Source organism: Crocodylus siamensis, chromosome 7 (genome assembly GCF_052110815.1).
Source record: "Crocodylus siamensis isolate JL-2025a chromosome 7, ASM5211081v1, whole genome shotgun sequence".
Lineage (NCBI taxonomy): Eukaryota > Metazoa > Chordata > Crocodylia > Crocodylidae > Crocodylus > Crocodylus siamensis.
Window position 1 is genome coordinate 82,182,729 of NC_143401.1, and position 22,072 is coordinate 82,204,800.

The following is a 22,072-nucleotide window of genomic DNA, read 5'->3' on the forward strand; positions in this document are numbered from 1 at the left end:
GGCAGATTGAGCCAGGAGCAGAAAGCAGATCAGTCTGGGGAAGGGAATCAGAGTGGCACTTGGGGGCGGGGGGAGAGCGGGGGGGGGGGATTGGTGACATGCCTGCAAAAACTGTTGACCCCCATTGCTATAGCCATTGTCAATACTTACAGGGGTCTTAATCCATGTCCTAGGCAAGTCTGAATTTGGGTAATTACCACTACATATAAAATTCCTTTATATATACAGTTCCTTTTATAATTTCAGTCAGATATTCCTTTATCTGACTCTCATGCGGTGTTGCCACCTTTAAACAAGAGAAATGGCTGTATTTTAGCAATAGGAATATCACATTTTCACCTACAGAGTTTGTAAAGCACTTGCATATAATTTAGTCAAACACACGCATACAAACGCACTCTTTTCAAACCAGTCATTTCAGAGACATTGTACTTATTGTGCTATGGTTGAAGTACAGGCTGTTTCAAACTTTTTTAAGGCTAGCAGAACTGACTGACCTAGAAAAGCCAAATAAAGGAAAAGATTTCTGCTCTCTCCCTGCAAAAGGCATTCATGTTCCATAATGGAAGCTGGCAGTGAAGACCCAAATTGCTAAAATAAAGAATACTTCTGCTTATTATGCAGTCATTACTGTGTTCAACATGGAAGAATTAAGGAAACGATTATGCTGAAATTTATCCTGCTCTGAAAGAGAACATGGTACAAAACAAAAAGTCAGCAACATTAGGATATCCAATTTATTGACAATTAAAACTGATTTATTGACAATTTAAATGTGACATATTTACAGGAAACAGCACTGGTTCTAAAATAATTTAACAATTCCATAGATTTATAAAAGTACTGATAAATAGGAGACCCTGACAATTACCAACAACAAATATTTTCCTATGCTACTGAACTACAAAGGTAGCTCTATGTTTTCTATAGTTCCATCATGGAGCTGTTTTACCTCCACCCCATACGTAAGATTTCCAATACTAAAATATAGTAAAATGAACATGCAGTGTAAAAGCTGTACCAGAGCAAATGATTTTAGATGTTAGAATTACAGTAAAAATATTTCAATGCAAAGTGTCTCCCACACAGAGCAACTTGTCAAAAATAAGCTTTTAAAGAGCCATTGTCTTATTTTGATACAAGATAAAATCTATAATACGAGTTGAAACTTGTACAATAAATTTCAATTCTGTGCTAGTTTTCACATATCCTTGGAGAGACAAATGAAAAGTGTAATTTACAAATACCATTGTTTCAAAACAGCATTTAGCTTATGGATAAAAAAACTGAAGGTGCATATTTAATTAATGGTTTTCAAACTCACTCATAGCTGATTCTTGCATTAAATCAACTTCTCTACTCTCAAAAATCAGTAGGTTCATATAATAAAGCCATCTGAGTCTTTCAGTTAAGAAGTCAGTTTGGAAGCTGGAGAGATGGATATGACTTTGTGATATGTAACCTAAGTTCTAGAAGACAAACAGTATGGAAAAACTAGAAAATCTGAATCACAATAAGCAGCATCATGAGAAATATGTAGGGTTTTTGGTCGAAGCAAACATTTTCAGAACTTAACTATGGAATAATACATGTTTGATCTACTCAAATATTTGAAATGTAAAGCTTCTGAGATTTTTCACTTGTATCACTGAAGCCCCATAACACAGTCATGTATAACAAATATTCAGTTTTAAAAAAACACATATTGCACAGCTAGTAGATGCAACACCAATATGCTGGTATACCTAGCATGAGAATTTCTATTTTAAATAGTTGTTTTGAACTATGCTACTCAAAAGAATTTCAACCCAAGGTTCAAAATCATTAGAGTAAGGTCTGTGTATACACCTATCCTCAAACATTTAACGATGAAGAGAAAACAAACAAACAAAAACCACAGGCACTTTAGATTATTAGTGCACCAAAAGTTACAGGCCACAATTGCATGACTATGAACAGTTCAGTACCAATTATGACAAACTAAATAAGAAGGTCTTCCACCAATTGAAATACAGAAACAAGAACTGTTCACAGATCACTGATAAGAAAACCAAATCTCAAATAAGTAAATCTTAAACAATAACTTTCGACATTTAATAAAATAACTGCTGCAGTCTAATGTAATACAATATAAAACCTGTTTAATTCAAAGGTCTAAGATGCAAGAGTCTGATTTCCCTTCTCCCCCTCCAAAATACCATTTCAGGTGGTCCATTAAAATCCAAATGTGCAAAAAACAGCAACCCACCTTTAGGAGTGCATCAAAAATAGGCTTACTATTCAAAATAGTATTCTAATGCAAATTTTACAGCACCATATATTTGGAATTCTAAGGGAGTTCAGAATTCTTAGTTTGATAATATTTCTATAGATACTGCTGATCTTGTAAGAACAGAAACTTTTTTGAACTTACCCCAAAATCTGAAAAAGTCAGACCAACCTTTTCAAAACAGCAGAGCAACAAGTCTCACATATGTCTAAAATCTTAACCTAGTTTATAACAAAGTTAAATAATCATATTTGTTGGCAATACATTTTCCACAGCATAGCATTAAAATATTTAATGCAGTTTTGGGTTTGCCAATTTGAGGATGAAGAGTGCTGGTACCTGGTTTACTGGCAGCAGTACATTTTTGAATCACGCATTTTTGGCCCCTCCCTAGTAAGTGACAAACCATCAGGCTTTGAGAAGAAGCATAAAGGTCCATTTCTAACCCTCATTTAAAAGGCAGTATATAATCATTTAAACATATATATAATTATAAGTGTGCGAGTGCACACACACCCATATGCAAAACAATCAGTGTTCCATTTTCTTTGTTCTTTCTTCTTATAATCTTCTTTGGCTAAAAGTCTGAGCAAGGGAATTATAAGGACCAAGCAACGGATCATTCTCCAAACACTTCCATTATTACACATCACTGACTGGAAGGCTTGCATCATCCAGATCCACTGGGCCAGGATCCTGTTCCTGAGTGCCATTTTTACTTTGAGGTTCCAATAGGCCCTGCACAGTCACTTTGGAAGCTGGTTCTCTTGTAGGGACAGTCTGGACCTTGTAGTTCCCTGGCTTGGTCTTGGTAAAAGATTCGTGAAATCCTCGCTTCTCCAAGACAGAGTGTTTGGAGTTAAGGTTGGAGACCAGACTGTTGTTGCGAGAGGCTGTGGAATGTGAGGCGACTGCTGTGGTGTTGGCAGAACAGACAGCGCAGCCGTATTCTGAAGAAGAGTCGGGATGCTCCTGTAAAGGAGGAGTGTTTGTCAGAGTCATTAATGTGTTAGTAACAACTTCAGACTTTGCTCTCTGAAAACAAAGGGAAAAAAAAACCCCATGAAGCAAAGCATCAGCCATAGCAGCAGGAGGCAGGTGCTTTCCAAAGGCAATGCACTTTTAAATGTGAGCTTACAGCCGTATGTGATAGCAAATCTCCATTTTAAGTGAAGAAATCAAGTTAAATTTCTGAAGTCAAGTTTGGTACCTCTTTACATTTTGTAACAGGAATATAGAAAAGCAAATCAGCTTGGTTTTGCTAATATGTTTAAATGACAAACTGGCTGAAGATGTGAGCTTCAATATCTATTGGAAACGGTGTCTTAAGATGGAAAAACTAATTGCAAGTGGAAAATGTATTCAAACACGTTTTCATGAAAATATATGTTTCCATTCAAAATGCTAAAACAGAATGGAACACTCGCTTGCTGCTCGTAGTGAGAATACCCTGCTGAGTCAAGTTAAAGCAGGTTACAGTTCTGCTCACTAGCTACTGATCTCTTTCCTCCATTGTACGCTACTTAACCACAACGCAAAATATTCTGAATAACCCACTACTGTTAGAAGCTAATGAGGCCTCTTTTGGCAAATTACTTACTGAAATCTGGAAAAAATTCTTAAAAATAAATGTTTTACAATCTAGATTTTTGGCCTAAATTATTCTTTTTAGAAAAATGTAATAGCAATATTTAAAGAAATTAAGTATGCAATTACTTCTAAAAACTGACAGGCAAGGCATTTTCAAATAAAGGTTTATTATTTGTACTTCCATTCTGCTGACTCTTTCCAAAATTGTCGTTTGAGGTAATGAGATAATATATCATCTTTAATAACTTGCAGCCAAAAGGTAACCAAACTATGCTTGTAAACTTTGACTATGATACATCATGCTGTTTTAAGATATTTACTTCCAGACTTCACTATACGATGTCTGTCAAAGATGCAAACATCCTATATGAAGCATAAAAATATTTTCACATCATTTGTACAATTTAAACTGAGGTACTGACATTTTAAATTTCTAGGTACACATTTGCAAGTTCATGTTTCCAAACCATCAATATTGCCAATACATTGGAGCAGTAGTAAATATTTGTACTTTAAAAGCTATTGTGCTTTTGTGCATACAACAGTTATTACCATCTGTATTAATAATTTCATCTTGCTCAGCCTTCCATTTTGTTTTTGGCAGCAATTCAAGGAATAATTTTGTAGGCTTTTTATGATTAATAGTTGGCTTGCCACACCACTTTTCCTTCTTTAAATGAGAAAGTCGCTTTGCTGTGTGGCTCAGTGGCTTATTTTCATTAATACTTTCAGTGAAGGAAACTAAAAACCTGAATTTAAAATAAACCTCTGTGGTCAAAACAGTGAATAATTACATCAACTTTTTTAATAAGATATTTATTAAATCACATCTAAAAATGATCAGATTCTGCTACCCGAAACTGGCTATAAGTTCATAGTTAACACATTATGCTCTTTTACTATTTATAGTGTATATAGCTTTGAATAGGATACCAATTGCAAGTTAACCCTTCTAAATTTTCACTAATATCATTTCATGCATTTGATCTTAAAAGACATGCAAATCAGGCTACAATATTATCCTTCCCAATATTATTGTAGTTATAATGTGCATGTGTGCACGCACGTATCTGAGCATTATTTCAGGGTAGCTGTTACTTTTAAATGTTGCTTTTGCAAGGTTTGGAACGACGTACAGTAAAATGGAAATATGAACTCTCATGCAAATTCAAACAACATTTTAGTATTTTCCCTTTTACACAGTGTTGTATTCAAATTTCATATATGTAAAATTTATATTTTAAAAGTGAGGAAACAGTCTTGAGTGCAAGCACAAGTCTGACATTTCCAAGTCAATTTGATTTTTTAAGTAAAGAGGAAGTAAGTGCAAATCTAATAAGTGGCGTGAAGTAGTGAGTTAGTTTTTAATAATGGTAATGATGGAACTGCAAAAGGCAGCAAGATTAACTCTTAGTTTTACATAATGCAAATTACTGCTTTAAATTCTAGCCCTCTCTTAAGAAGGCAAGTTTACATGAGAGCCCACATACGTGCTGCATTCACCAGTTCTTGATGTATACCTCTGTATACAAGGATTTGACAGCCTTCTGGCCTGCCGCATCTGGAACACAGTGCAAAGCTAAGATTAGAGTAACCTACACTTGGGGAAAGAGGGGAAAAAAGAGAATGTGTTGCCGAAAGTCATTGCAAGATCGCTCAGTTAGCCCCACCACAAAGCATACACGAACAAGATGACTCTTTTCTATACATTCATCTCCCCCAGAAAACATTTTTATAACCGAGTATATTTTAAAAGGTGGCAGGGTTTTTTTATATATGTAAAAAGGAAAGAACTATTAAATTACTGCCAGGGAAAAATGTACAAGTCAATCAACAGCAAATTGTATTAGCACATCATCAATATAACAGCATTTTTAATAGCCAGATTTCAGTTCCTTGATTTCCAGTGTCTTATGTATGGGAGCAATATATTAATCTTATTACAAAATTTTCCAGAGACAAAAGATGAAAGCCATATCTTACAGCATCTGAACTGTAAAGCATCCCATGATAAATCTGGACTTAAGTGACACTATTTAATTATCAGCATAATTTATAATAAATATGTGAAAACATTGAAGTATTTAATTTAGAATTAGATTTACAAACACTGTCAAGCATAGGCTCCACAAACACCAAGATTTACATCGGTTGCAGAGACTCAGTTCAGTAATGCTAGATGGTGTTCACATTAGGCCTCCCACAGCCAAACTTCTCATTCGCATGAGTTCGCAATTTCAGAATCATCTACATTAAAACTGAGATGCCTACCTACTAACATGACAAATGGCCATGGCTGATCCTGAAGATGTGGAAGCTTAGGTCAAAATATTTGAAAATCAATATACTGGCATCTGATTGCAAAATTTAATAATCAAAAGTATCACATGAATTAGATTCTACTTAAGTCCTAAAACTAGTAAGTTTAGTGAAAAGAGCTCATACTGAATTGACAGAAGAGTCTTCATATATGGCACTTGTACTATCTACCTATTTAAGACAATACAGTGCACACAAAGGTACATACAAACTGCACTAAGGTAAGCAGTCAATTAGAAATGAAAATGTTTTATGCAAATCCAATTTCTAGGAAAGTTCATGCAGATATGTTACAGTAAAACTGGGGGAGGTAGATGAAAAGAAAACAAAAGAACTTCAGGTACAAGACTGACCACCACCTAAAAGGAGCATTATCTAAGGCTCATAAAAACATACAGAAGCTGCTGATCTTCCAGGTCCCCGCTGTGCTACTATGGCACCAGATATTGCTTTTATCCAGCTGTGCATATCCTCTGGACTGTCTGCCTAAATTCAAAGACAAATCAAAAGTGTTAGCCCTTCATATCATAGAGCTGTTTAAACTTGGTGAAAATGCTTGCAATTGAGAATAAAATCAATTAGCTAAAGATGAAGCACTTCAAACGCCTTGCAAGATAGACGTATACATTCTTTGAAGTCCTCCAAAAACGGCTGGCATACTCTAAAAATAACCCCAAATGAAGCACAAACTTTGTAAGTGCTTCAACAATGAAGTGCTTCCTGTATATGCACAAGATTTACAAAGTACAACTGGGGACCCCAGGGTCCTCCAGTATCCCACGGTGCTTTGGTCCCTTCCCCATCTCTCTTCAGCTTCTACTTTGTCAGAGAACTGGATTCCCATGGAAAGGGTATTGGGATTTGACACTTCCCACCTATTACCCTGATACAAATCACCCCCCCTCAGCCAAACTAGCAGCAAGAGAAAAATTCCTCTGCAGGCCCAAAAGACAACTAGCCCAATCCCAAAAGGGACAGAGGGAGTTGCTACTACAAATGAGAGGATTCAGACTAGAGGGAGGGAGCTTCTGAACCCTCTCCTGGGGCTACCTGAACTGTACTGGCCAGACCACCAGATCAATTCAGATGATGCTCCTTTCCAAGTATCCTCCCCTAAAAATGCTGAGAAGGAAGGATATTGTTAAAGACAACACTATCCTTTTTTCCTCGCTAATGCAAATTATACCTCCTCCCAATGCTTCTGGGGTTGCAAAGTGGTCAGTGAAACAGATATCAACAAAGGTCAGGGAAACACTCAAGCATTTTTCCCTTCTCTTTCAGTAAGCAACCTCTTCTAAACTCATGCTGATTATCAGACTAATTTCACAACCATCAGAGATGATCAGACAAATGGTACTCCATTCGTCCATAAGACAATGTTGATTATGATGGAAGTACCCACAAACATCGCTTATAAGACTTCCCTGCCCCAGTGAGTTTTAAATAAGCTCAGACTTTCAGCCCAAGGGAAGTAGGAATGAATAGAAGGGTATGCAGGAATCTTACACTAACCAGTTACTATTGGTAACAATAGTGCATATACAGATTGTTTCAGAGAGGACCAGCGGAAGAATCCTGGTCATAATCTACTGCATATTAATCAAAAATAGTATTTTCCACCTAATAATTTTCAAGTCGACTCGAACTGGTATACAAAACATAAGAGGAAATATATTCTTCATCATCATAAAATAACTGAGCCACTTTTTCTGTTGTGAAACTGCAAAGAAAATGTAGACATTTGATATTTTTGGTAGTTTATCTAAAATACATTTTTAACACCAAACCCCAACTGCAGTAAAGTCACATTAGTTCAACATCAGATAGTTCAAAGTATCAGATTCTTCTAAGCTATTGTCACTCCCCAGCTGAAAAGACAGATTTTTGGAAGGTTTACAATTTGGATAATTCAAAATACAACTACTTTGAAATCTGAAACTGTTTTCTGATCCCTTGGACCAGGAAAATATGTTATCTGTCATTAAACTGCTGCAGCATGTGCTCAGTCACAGAAAACAGCTATGAAGTTGACTGAACGCAGGCTGCGCTGAGGATGCCCACAAAACAATTGGCACAAGGCAAACACCCACATGGGGCAAAGATGCTGGTGGAACCTACCACAAGTCTGGGTTAGTACAGCACACCTGAATCAGAGAGAGTAGCCATTGCACTCAGTCCTCCTCAGCACTGATTTTTTATTCAAGTCATTGTGAACCACTATGTCAAATACATTTAATCTTCCTCTTCATTCCCACAGCTGAGCGGTGCCTCTCTTTCCCATTTCCAATGTTCCTTCTCCAGCCTTAAATGTCTGGCAAACATTTCCAAATGTCTATGCAAATGAGAAGCTCTGTCACATCTGTACTTGGCCCATCACATGCGACCCATGTAGCCCTGCCCTCCATGGGGTGGAGATGGACCAGGCAGCCCCATGACTCATCTGCATATACATTTTTGGAGTGTCCCAGGACTTGTGACAAGAACACCCCATTCCAGTCATCAGTGGAGAGCTAATTAGCATGTGAATCTTTTGGGAGAGGGAGAGGGGATATTTGAAGTACACACATAGTGAGTAGTGTGGGGCTGAGGGATCATCACGGATAGAAATGTTGTTGACCCTGATGTATAATAATAATAATTAACAATGTACATGTGCTGAAACTGCCAACATTTTGCAAAAAAATAAAAAGCATCAATTGTGGGTGAACTAAGTTTGTGGACACCAATGTGCAAATCAGCACACATACATTTATTTCAAACCCGTTTATTTTAAAGTCAATGGCGTTTTGGTCTCCTGCATTCTGAATTAATGAGGCTGAACTGTACTGTTTTCTTTCCCTGAGAATTAATTATGCAAATTTTTATGCATGCATATTACACTGATTGCTGCCTGAATCTAATTCAACAACCATGAATTAAAAGATGGGACACAAGAGGAATTGTTTATAATAAGAACTATATTGTTAACCAGTTGTTCACAATAGGACAAATCATTGTTTTTCAAACTCCACTGCTTCATGTTATTGGGGTAACACAAATACAATACTTTTCCTTGTTTCTGTGCTTCTGTTTTCTATCACTTGCTTTTAGGCACAGAAATTAGTCGGTGTTTTTGAGAGAACAGAAATGAACAGTTTTATCAATCTGTACCAACAGGTTCTCAAAGCAGTTATCATCCGCTGCTGGCAGCAGTTTATATAGGAGAAACCATTCCTTTTAGCAGGTTCTCCGGTAGACTCCTGTCTCCATCCCACATCCCAACTAATTGACACCAATTAGGAGGGTTTGGAGGGTTGGGGTGGAGAGGGAGAGTTTAACAAAAACTGTACGGACATTTCCACTCTTAAATGCTTTGAGTATGATCTTTGTATTTGATTTTTTATGCATTAATGGCTGAAAGTTTTTGTTTACTTGTTTTTGGAGGGCTTTTTCCAAATCTTACATTCCTACTCCCCAACTGACCTTCATCAAATGGCATATATCTGGGATGCATCACAATACCACCATTTATCAAAACTTCCTTCCAAATGAGTATTTTCTATATTAGGATGATAATTTGCTATACCTTCTTTATAAAAGTATGCTAATGAACTCATGATGTGCTTTAAAAAGCTCCAGTATGTTATCATCCCATGGAATGATTATTTAAACCTACTACCTAAAAAAAACAAAAAATCAGGTGTACAAGGTGCAAAACCCCTGGTTTTCAGTAATAACTAATATTAATATAACATTAATTAGGTACAATACCAAAGTAAGTGTGCAGGCAACCCAGAATGACTCTCAATTGGGTGACTTTAGATAAGGCAATCATATTTGTCAGAGAATCACAGCCACCACCAAAATGCTTTATTTGGGCATTTTTTTTACACTAAGAAATTGCCAGGGATCATCCCAATAGTGTAAACTCTCAATCATTTTGACATATAATGAGTCTGGGGGAAAAGTTTATAACTCTAATTTTACCTCCCCCTCCCACCACATTCCACACCCCCTTCTACCTCAAATGTAAATTCCTCATCTGGATAGATCCATAGACCAGAATATTCTAGCTAATATTTCTTCATTCAAGCTACCTTGCAAATTTTAACTCTCACACTTACACAGAATAAGAAATTTGGTACATTTTGTCAGGTTAAAAAATAAGTAAAATATCCATAATTTTCAAAACCATCATGGTAAGAAGGTGAGAGTAGATTTTCAGCATGTACTTTTATATGTATATACTATTAATTTTCAAAGAGATGGAAAGAATCACTAACACATTTGTTATGAAAGCATCAAGTAACCTAACAGAGTACACAAAGACATTTTCAAAAAAGAAATAGGTCCTAAGCCTAATAATTACTATAGCTAGACTGTAATAGATGTTGTGAATGAATGAAGGCTATCAATTTAAATGGTTGACCACTGAACTCAAAGTCCTCATACTTTAAATTCACAAGCGACTAAATAGAAATATAATTTACGAAAAGTCAAATATATTGAACTAATAAGGAATTCAGATAATTTATGTCAACTGATAATTCACAATTTTATAAACATCAAGGTTATTCAATTCTTGCGATCATTCTGAAATTTCTTACATGTATTTTAGAAGAAAACTGAAAAGAACGGCTAAATTAAAACATGACAAAAACAACTATTGTAGGTTTTGATATACTGTCATATTTCACAAGGAATGTATGTTAAAAAGGGAAGACTGGAGTTTTTTTCAAGAAAACTGTGGGGCATTTAAACAAGTTTTTAAACAGCAAAAATGTTCCTACTTAAATTTTCTTGCAGAAAGATCTGGTTTTATCCAGAGAAAAAGATTACCTGCACATAAAACGTTCGAGAAGCTGTTACAATTTCAAAGAGATTGTCTCTCATCATTATATCACTGTAAAAGAAAACAAAACAATACAACGCATCTAAAGATAGTTAAAGCAAGTTATTTTTCCCTCTGCTATATAAAAATAGAACAAAAAGTATGCGAGGGAAAATATTTAAGATTTCTATATAAAAGATGATCATCTGAAAATGCTTAAAAGAGGTTTCAATGAACATGGTATTATGAACCCAAACTGCACAAGCAGATACTTTTTCTCACTTAGATGGTAATGCACTACTTGAAAACTTCACATTTATATTTTCAAACTTTCAGCAAGTTGCAGTCTTTAGCAGCCAGCTGCACACCACCTGTCATAGCTTGTGCAATGCAAATGAAGTTACTTTTTTCTCAAAATCTTATTTGAATTCAACCTCAGGATGTATACAACTGTCAATTTCCCTGTAATAACCATAGTTCAAAATGTGGTCAGCATGGAATCCACTGTTTAGTGCACATGGACTACATGAAGACAAAAGTAGTCTTTTGAACAGCATAAATATCAGTAATCTACATGCAACCTGTCTTCCCCATGCTTTCATGCAAGAGATAAGGGACAGAGCAGTATTGACTTAATTTTATTGCTATTTAAAGCCCATCTTGATAATGATTTCAAGAGTAGGGAAAAGGAGTGTTGCCCAAATCCACAGTTAGACATCTATGGTCCCAAAGACACAGAGCACTGATCAAGTCTCACTGACTTCAGCAGAATCTACCTGTACCCAACTTTGTGTGTCCTGATGTTAAAAAAAATGCACTCTAAAACCTTGGCTCCAAATTATTAATACAGTACTTTCTCTCATCAGTTTGTACCACACAATTCTTCCAGTCTAGTGTACTAGAAATCTGAGAATTAACCCCACAAAATGAGCTTTTAGATAAAATTCAGTGCATCAGTTCATATGCTCGGTTTAGTGATGTTTAGAGAAAATGTCTTAAGGACCAAATATTTGTGATATTGTATTAAAAAAATAGCACAATATTATAAACCCACTTAACCAAACTATAATGTTTATACCAATAAAGAATTCACCGATTTACTACATCACAGGAAATTTCCTATCAGTACTTTTAAAGTCACCTCAGTTAGCAAGATTTCACATGATGGGAATGGGAAGGAACTTCTCTCTTATTAAACAGGACAGCATTAACCTACATTAAGGAACTGCAGCATAATCACACAGAAGAAGCGGGATTGTTGTAGATGTGATGATGCAAGAAATGTTCTGATAAATCTTTATCAGTTCTCTGATGCATCTGCTGTTTGAATGCACATTAAAAGACAACATAAGCCACGTCTGCCTCTCCTCCACACCTAAAGGGCACCATGTGCTCCTAAGCTTGTCAAAATTCTCTCCCAGCTATACAGCTGGCCCACTAAAAGGTATCACAAAAAAAAAAGTTGCCTATTCACAGGGAGTGCACTTAAATTCACTTTAAGTCATTTCACATCACTATTTTTTATTGTGCTCTGGGATGGGGAAGGGGAGTAATTAGAGCAGCTCTCAGGAGCCACTCTAATTAAAACACCTGTAGCATCTCGTATATTCCATGTCCTGCGTTTCGAAACGGCAGCGGGGCAAGCTTTAGTTCGACAAGCTTTAGTTCAAAAATGCCCCTGCCTGAAGCCATTTTCAAACATGGGGACGCTGAATACGCGAGGCACTGCAGCATGCTGGAGTGTTAAAATGCTAGAGAAGACTTGATTAATTGAGTCTGCTCTGGCACATTCCAATCAGAATGCATTGAAGCACATGTAAAAGTGCCTTTAATTTTACTTTGAAAACTCCTAGTAAGCTTATTTCTAAGTAGACATCCAAAAAAGGTCATCAGTACTTAACATAAATATGAGTAAAAAATAAATGACCAAGAAAGCATTTCTGCTTAAGCAGATCATTCTTCTAAAGTACCAAGTCGCATACTACTTAACACCTTTTCCCTAATAGACTCAGCATGCTTTACAAAAAAGGTGTTACTCTCATTTTTGCATTTAGGAACTATTAAGAATCCAGACCTCCTGACTGGTTCTAATCATCACAAAAATACTGTTTATCCCTAGACAGACTAATAATCACATATATATCAAACCTGACTATTGGTTTTTCCTACACTGTAGCCATAATAAGGCACCATGAATTACACTTTAAAATGTTTTGCACAAAGGTTTACTTTTCCTGACCTTTGTTTACATTCCTGGACTTTATGGACCTCTTTAAGTGGTATAAGCCGGAGAGGTTCTTTTTCCTGCAAAAAAGGAAAAGGGCTTGAGTAAATCATTATTTTAATGACTAGAAAAAATAATATTCTGCAGCACTGCTCTTATATATCAATTCTGACATCAAAATCCTATTATGTACGTAACAGGATTTTGATGTCAAGACTGAAATGCAATAGGTAGGCTGCAAAAGTGATACTTTCAAGGCAGCCAGTTATGTTACAGCTGACACAGTCAAGAGCACTGAGTTCACCACAAACTTGTAAGGACATGAACTTGTTTTGTTAATGAAGCAGATGACCTGAAACTTCTTATGTACCTAGGCATGACACTGTGAACAGGATAAGGCACAGAGGAACCCAATGCTTCAAATCTTTCATCGATACACTCTTCAAAATGAGACAAAATGACTACAAACAAATTAGAATGCTCCGAATTAGGTTCTGCTGCGAAACATTAACCCAAGGTTAGGAAGAGTTTCTCTCTTAAACAACAAAACAAAACAAAAACACAAATACACACACTGAACTCATCAAAAAGACCAAAAGGTAGTGAGTGTCTAACGGTCCAAAAGACCAAAAGGTAGTGTCCAATGGTAAAAAATTATTGCTGGCATGAATGGGAACAAAAAGCTATATACATAAACCATGAATAAATCTGACCCTCCAAATACTATTTATCCAGAGATAAGTTGTAACCAAAATTGTCACTAGACAAACATTTAAAATGCAATGCCATAACAGAAACATACCCTTGTTAATTGCATGGCAAGACACTAATATAATTAAGAATACATTCATGTTAACTGCATGCTTCATTCTGTAACAAGGAGATACTTTAAAGATATTGGTGGAACTCTAGACTTTGACAAAGCATAAAAGTATTCTTTAGTATCTAAGAAAAGTTGATCGCTACATCCTTTCACAATGGCAAAACCAAGACAAAAATGCTGAAGTTTTAAATCATGTATAAACGTGAAAATATTAAAATAAAAGAATGAACTGAAGAATTAAGTAACGTAAATTCAGCTCAGTTTGTTACACTTTTGGCAAAGAAGGAGAAGTAATGTCATGTATCTCCCTATTTTCTGAACAATATGAAAACAGAACACTGGTCTTTCAAATACCAGTTTGATGTGCCACCCTGTGGCTGCTATAGGGAATAGTAATAATGTATCCATGTTTACCCCCAAATTTCTCTTTTCCCTACCAGAAAATAGAGTATTTTAATCTGCTTGCAACCTGGGGGTAGAAACACATTCATTATTTACTGGGATCTGGAAAATGCCCTGGTCTTAAGATCCTTCCAGCTGAGGTAATTTCCACAACCAGAATTATCCAAATCTACTTTCTACAAAATATAGGTAATACAATGTATAATGCAAGAGAATGGTTTCCTCCTCCGACATAATACAGTTAAATCTACTTAACTACAACGAACTCAATTCCATGAATGTCAATTGCTATCCCTATTCTATATGACCCATTTGTTTCCATGAAGGGTCAAAGCTGCCTAACAATTTGAAGTAAGAAAATTTTAAGGTAGCATGGATAAATTTCCTATTCTTCTTTGTGCTAATTTCAACAGACACTTCACGTTGGAATTTTCATAACAGTGAGAAGTACAATCATTCTCCAACTGGAGGGTACTGTATATTTTCTGAATGCCAGTCAGAGGATACAACTGAAGCTTGATGTTTCCCAACACAAGAGAAGATGAGAGGAAGAAAAGATATATGAAATACTGGATGCAACGGTTATGAATTCTAGATCGTGAAAGTATGCCTGTGTATTAAATCAGAATTCTCTGTTTGGCTTCAATTTGGGAAAAAACAAAACCAATGGAGCAGTACCGTTAACTGTGAGCCTTTTTGAAATGAGGCCTTGTAGTGTTTGGTCTTAGCTAAGCAACTCCCCACCACAAATGTCTATTTATTCTGAATTCAATATACTCTAGCAATCATGTCACTGTTTGCTTTAGCTTTCCCCTCATACTTAAACCGATCAGAAAAAAGTGGCTCAAGAAGCAGCAAATTTTCTTCTCTTAAAGTCAATACTGTTGCTATCACAAGACTGCAAGACCCTGTAACAAGACCCAGAAATACATGCAGTATCAAATGGTAATAATTTGGGAGTTGTGAAAAAGGCTGCAAGATATCTGCAAAACATAGGATTTTTCTGAGAATGGTAAGGACATGCTTTCAAAACATCCCTCTTTTGAAAACTCAGATGTTTTAAGAGAGGGCCCTGCTGTTTATACCCAATTCTGCAGCTACCAATAGGATGAGGAATGAGCAAGCCATAAATACTCTTATCTGAAGTGGATGATGATTTAATTCATGCCACAGCCTTTCCATGAGCTGCTGTAACTGAAAATAGGACAGAAGTGTCATAATTCTTGCAGAACTCCACATGGCACCTCCTCTGGAAAGTGTCCAGTGACCCCACTAACCAAAGCTATATTCCCATTTATTCTAAAATTGAAATAGCTTGGTGCCAATCTGAATCCAGCTTTAGACAGGACTGGCCAATGGTCTGACAGAACTGATGTAACAAGCAAGGGTAGCTACTGAACCTGCACTTGTTCCAGTTACTATTTGAAAAGCATTTTCTCCTGCTGTATTTCACAGATTGCTTCAACTTGCCATATGACCTATATTGCTTTTATTAGTGTCTGGCAGGGGTTGAGATTTTAATTTCAACTTGCCTTGCTCTGAATACCCTCACCATTTCCATAGAGCTTTCCAGTGTATCGGTCAAACAGCTAGAAACTGATCTGAGTGTCTGATCCAAAGAACCAGATCCTCATACTCCTGCATGAAAGAGTTGAAGTTTCATTTGCCCCTCTTCTTCTTCCCTAAAGAAGAAGATTCAGTTCTTTTCCAGGGAGAAGCAAGGAAAGAAGAATGTCAGATACTAAATGATACACAATATGGGCCATCCCTGTTAACATTGTTTGTGAAAACTAGCAGAGGGTGTTTAGAACGCAAGATAGCTTTCACATTTATATTTGAGCAAACTGAGGAAAGACTAAAGAGGCTAGGCCTATTCAGTTTAGAAAAAATGCTGGAGGGGGTACAAAGTACAGGTTTACAAAATACTAAATGGTGAAGAGAAAGTGAATAGGGATTTATTTACTAATGTCTCAATACAAGAACTAAGGGTCACAAAAATGAAACGAGTAGGTAGTAAGTTTAAAACTAACAAAAGGAAGTTCTTTTTCACACAGTGCAAAATTAAAATGTGGAACTCATTGAAACCAGATATTGCGGAAGCTGACAGTTTAGCCACGTTCAGAAGAAGGGACTGGAGAAATTCTTGGAAGATACGGATATCGGTAGCTATTGAATATGGGAGTTAAGGATCCAGACTCTGAATCAGAACTTCCTAGACCTTAAATGCTGGAGGCTGCAAGGGGGAGAGGAACAGTGGAAAACTCCCTGGTCTCACACAGTTCATTCTTGCTTTCAGCATCCACTCTCTGCCACTGTGCCACACAGGATACAAGATGGACCTATGGTCTGACCCACTAAATGGCAGTTCTTGTGTTCTATATTTTCAAATGATGCCACCTAACAGCTGCCATGAGAAAAAGAAAAGGACTGAGGCTTGGTTGCCTTGGAAGGTCTGTACAAGTGAAAACACATCACTTTCAAGAAAAAAAAAAAAAAGTTTCCTCAAAGTTATTAAACATCTAATCCAGTGCTTTTCAACCTTTTCAGACTCAAGGCACCAGTTCATCACTTCTATAAAATTGAGCAGCACCCGATTCCAGAAACTAATTTATTACCTCCTTGCAGAGAGCCTGGGCAGGGAGAGTGACAGGCAGAGTCTGCTCTTATTTGCTTAAGTCTTCACACCTGGAGCTGGACTCTACCCTTCTAGGAAACATTTGGTCAATGAATCAATTACACTAACAATGACCAAAAAGTTGTTTAGCTTAAGAAACTAATTTGCTATTAACATGACAAAAAAACCTGACACTTTTGCAATCCCCTCACCCCCCTCCAATACTGACCAGTTTCATTGTTTGAATGGGAACAGGATAACTTTATTTACCATCACCAAAAGTATGTTGCCGCACAGGAAAGCTTAGACATGAGATACTTCAATATCAACTGTCCTTAGGACAATTTTCATGAAGTTCACACATAAGCCTGAAAAGCACATATGACTGATTAAAATGAATGACAATGGTGGGGTATGTTTATAAATTCATTCTCTCTCACTGAAAATCAAATTTTCACAATGACATACTAGTCTCCAAGGCAGCAGATTCCTAGGTCAGAGAATTACAAAAGCAGCAACGGGCATTTACAGCCTCAAAGAGAGAGTTCAAGCCCAAATAGGCTTTTGAAATTTACTTCTATACATTTTGAAAGCAATGTAACATTTTGAAACGTACCAATTCAGATTTGAAATAACGAATTGCGTTTTCATCTAATTGAAAGTACCTCCTCTTCCAGTTCTTCATCTATTAAAGAAAGAAAAAGAAAATTAAGACTAGACGAACTGCTTGATCTTCTTTCAGGAATCAGAGAAGTTGAAAATTTGGTAATTTTTATTTATTTATTTATTTATTTATTGCAATTTCTACTAGTGTTTCTGGGTATTCTTTAGTTAGCCTGATATACCCCATCTCTCCCTATAGCCAAGCATCTTACATTTCCTTCAGTTTCCTTTTAAACTACATATACTCCACTCCACTCTGAAAGATGCCTAACTCTGCATTCTTCTCACCTTATATGCAAAAGAACTAATCCAATTCTTTTGGGACCGGTCAGTCAATTTTTGGGGGTCCAACTCCTGAAAACTTGGTTATCTATTCAGATTAAGATTATTGAAGCTCCTGGACAGATATAATCAATTTTACATCTCAGCTGGTGAAATGTGAAAATGTTCTGTAGTGAATGTTTTACTCCTTCAACTCTTTTAGGTAAAACTCTACTTCCTGGGTACAGAGGAATGACACTGGGGCTATATTCCATTAGAAAGAAACCTGAGGCTGACAGCTCTGAAAATGATGAGTACCGACTAAATAAAATATGCCACCTGAGAGGAACTATTCTTAAATTGGATCAGGCTTCAGAAAGAAAGGATCCTAAGAGATCTCCTCAAGCAGAGGGTCTCTCCAAAGATTGCAACTAGGAGGAGGAACAGCTGAAAGAACTGGATTTGGAAGAGCAGACTAGAATGAAGAGAAGAACTGAATGGTGGTATCAAGCTAAGAAGCCTGAGTAATAATTTAATAAGTTTTGAGAAGGGAGTAGAAGCAGGAGGAAAAAAAACAGAGGGAGGTAGTAGGAACACAGAACGTAGCATTAAAGTTTTCCTTTTTTCCATCCCTTCTCCTCTTATTGCTCAACTTAGCTCTTGCTGCCTAGCTTTACTGCTTCTCCGCCAAATCCATATCTTTCCTTGTTGGCACCCTCTCTGTTTAAAGGAACGCACTGTTCTTTGCTTTCAGAGAAATCCCATGGACCTTTTATTTTCACTGTTTGCCTCTGCCGAATCTGGGACAGTAGGTGGAAAATTTCATTAGCTACTAAGATTATCCCCCTTCAAAGCTGTCAACCATCCCTTGCCCCCTCCCCCATTTTTTCTGCAAAAAAAGATTGGGTCCCAAATGTTTAAATGTTTTCTTTCCAAAACTCCTCAGTCTCAAATAATACATATAAATTACTGCATGGGAACTTCATATTTTATTTTAAAAAAGGATAGTTGGTGTTAAAAATCATGGTAAATGTATTTAAGATGGAAGTTAGTGGTGACTGACAGAAAGCATGTTTTCTGTACTGCATCACTATTAAAGCAGGATGGAAGCTAGTTTAGAAACCAACACTGGGACAATTTCACAAGCCTCTTCAGAGACACAACTGTATGGAAGCAGGATTAAAATGCTTACTATTTGTGCTATACACACACCACACAGAACTTGGGCCACTGTACTCCTCAATCCAAGGGGGTCATACTGTAGCCTTCACTTTCCAGAAGATTGAATTTAGATGTCACCACCACCATTCATAATTCACTTTTGATCATCTCTGTCCCAGGCAAGTGAGGGCTAAGACTTCTATTAAATACCTTTACGAACAGCATCATAAATTCTTAGGCCAGCCTTTAAATGCATTTTAAAAATATAATTAAATCTAGAATTAATTCCATAAGTAAATAATCATGGAATCTTAATATGGTCTCTTGTTCATTCATATACATCTTATTATACAATCTTAAAAAATGTTACAATCCATATTTTCCAGATGTTGCACACTTTTTTCTAATTCCTTAAGTATACTGTGTCCAGTATTTTATTAATCATTTTTAACTCTTCCACTTCGTCAGTAGTATTTTATTTTTTATTTCATTTTTAACTCTTCCACTTATTAAGTAGCATATTCTCATAATGTACTTCAATAATTTTGCCAGTAATACTGCACTATAAAAATATTTTAGGCTTAAATTCATGTAGCCCATATACTGGATTCATACAATTACTTTACACTATATGCTACTGAACGTGTGCACTTTAAAATGCATAGGCATGCAACTGAATCAAGACTATATAGCCTTATTCAGGGTACACACTTATCTAACCTTAATGTAAAAATTGCACTATAGCACTATTGACAATACAACACTAGTAGCCCTAAAACTAACCAGTTTTATTTTAATCTATTTTAATAGTCATTACTATTAAAAGCCATGAAAACAAAGGGAGATTTGAGTTTGGTAGTTTCACAGCTGCTGTTAATTTCAAGATTTCCAATAGCTGCTCTTTGACAACTTCTATTCCAGGAGTGTGCAAAATACAGCCCACAGGCTGGATCTGGCCCACCAAGGGATTTTATCCAGTCTGTAGTCAGTCCCTCAGCCCCGCCTGGCCCAAGCATGGGGGGCAGCCCAGGCCACATGCATGCAGCTGGTCCTGCTGCCCCAGGGTGCTCAACAGGGCTGGGGCAGAGTGGCAGCTAGATTTGCTTCACCAGCAGCCCCCACAGCAGTAAGTCCTTTCAATTGTGGCTGCCAGTCTCTGCCACTGCCACTGGACCCAGCCCCATTGCCCAGGCACTCCAGTCCACCTACCCTACACCTACCGCCAGGGGAGCTGGATGCAGCAGGCAGGCATGGTCTCCAGGAAGAGAGGCCAGGGACTCGCAAGGGCATGACATGCTCAAGCAGGCAGATGGGATGGGTATGCAGGTGAGTGGGGAGCGATATCTGTAAGCAGGACAGGCAGGGCTGGGGCCAGGACCAGCATCAGGATCATGGGGCACTGACAGCACAGGGCTGGGGCCCAGAGCAGAGCCATAATCTGCTACCTACATGTCCCTCCGACAAGCACCAGTTCTGCAGGCAGAGGCGTGCTGACTGGCTCTGCCATGGGCCCTGTGCTGTCACCACCCTGCAACTGTGATCCCAGTTCCAATCCCAGCCTCAGCCCCACCCATTAGTCCCTCTCCTGGATGCTGCTCCCCACCCAAAGCCCCATCCCATCCCATCCACTCGACAGAATGCACTCTTGCCCACGCAGGTCCTGGCCCCATCTTCACAGAGACCCCCGAATCGCCAGTTGGTGACAGCACAGGGCCATGCTCCAAGGCAGAGCGACTTAGGGAGTTTTAGTGAGCTGTTGCAGGCACCAGGGGGTGCTGGCCCTAAGTGGCCCTCCAGTACAAATATTTGCTGACCCCTGCAGCTACTCCTTCACTCTCACACTGTGCAGTTAGAGCAGAATTAATTACAAAGTAGAGTGTGGGTTAAAGTACAATTAGTTACAAAGCGGAGTGTAGAGCAGAAAGATGCAATGCAGTCAAGCAGTGTTTAATGGGAATTTGTTAGAATGTAAGCAGTAGGCAACAAGTTGGAATTGGCAACATTTCATGCAGTTAATTATATGTATCCTGGATGAATGCATAAGTAGAGTACAAAGTGTACAAGTACATCTTAGGGCATACTACTCATCTTATGAAGTAGATACACAGTATACATTAAATCATATCAACCTTTAAGGTGCACAGAAGCTGACTGAACGTTACACTATTTTCTTCCAGCTTACAAAACAGTATAATGGAAAGACTACTGTAATGCATGCACAGAGTAAATTTTGCAGATGCACCTATAACTGATATGTCCTACTTTTTAAAAGGACATGACTGTTTAGCATTTTTCCATGGCATTTCATAGGTATCTTTTTAAAATAAACATTTGGAATACAACAAGGAGTTTCACACTTCCAAAAAAAGCAAAGATCTGCAGATTTCCAAGGCCAAAAACAGCACATGTAAATTATTTAATCTTGAATTATTTGGCCAGATAACGGTGGAACACCTGAAATTTTAGGTATTTTGCAGAAGACAGATCTTCCAAGTACCTTAAAGAGTTGCACAATTTTTCTTCAACTCCATAAAATGAATTAAAACTCCTTCACTACTTCAATGCCTTGTAAAACATGCAGGTGTTGAGCACTTGGTTCAGCACAGATATTTTTAGCACACCCTTCACTAAGAATTTATCTATACATGCTTCTTAAAACATGTATTAAGGGGTATTCTGTTGAAGCTTCATCTAAAAACCATCTGCAGCAATGTTTTCATCTCCAAAGTGTCTCCAATTTTATTAGTGTTAAAAAAACCCTGCAGAAATACTAAAGTAAAAAGCAGAAGCCTGGCAATACACAGACTAGACATATACTACAGGAGAATAATTCATGAAATAACGTTCTAATTTGACTTAAGCTCAATATTTTAATACAGTATCGTTTAGTAAAAATGTTGCTTGGTTAGCATCTACTTGGTAATTGAATTTACAAT

General features: G+C 37.2%; 1 protein-coding gene across 6 annotated transcripts in view; it reads right to left on the minus strand.

Annotated features, from left to right (window-relative positions):
- Positions 1–723: 723 nt before the first annotated feature.
- Positions 724–22,072, minus strand: part of PLEKHA1 (pleckstrin homology domain containing A1) — a 65,981-nt gene continuing 44,632 nt past the window's right edge. For 2 of the 6 annotated variants that reach the window (XM_090057167.1, XM_090057171.1), the window contains 5 exons: positions 17,668–17,736; positions 13,228–13,292; positions 10,997–11,060; positions 6,575–6,664; positions 724–3,241 (listed from right to left, as the gene is read on the minus strand). In XM_090057167.1, the coding sequence (XP_089913293.1) occupies positions 2,912–3,241; positions 6,575–6,664; positions 10,997–11,060; positions 13,228–13,292; positions 17,668–17,736 (618 nt within the window). In that variant the 3' untranslated portion in view covers positions 724–2,911. Of the gene's footprint in view, positions 3,305–5,349; positions 5,455–6,574; positions 6,665–10,996; positions 11,061–13,227; positions 13,293–17,667; positions 17,737–22,072 lie in introns of all 6 variants that reach the window. The other 4 variants (XM_090057169.1, XM_090057168.1, XM_090057172.1 and 1 more) reach the window with 4 other exon arrangements.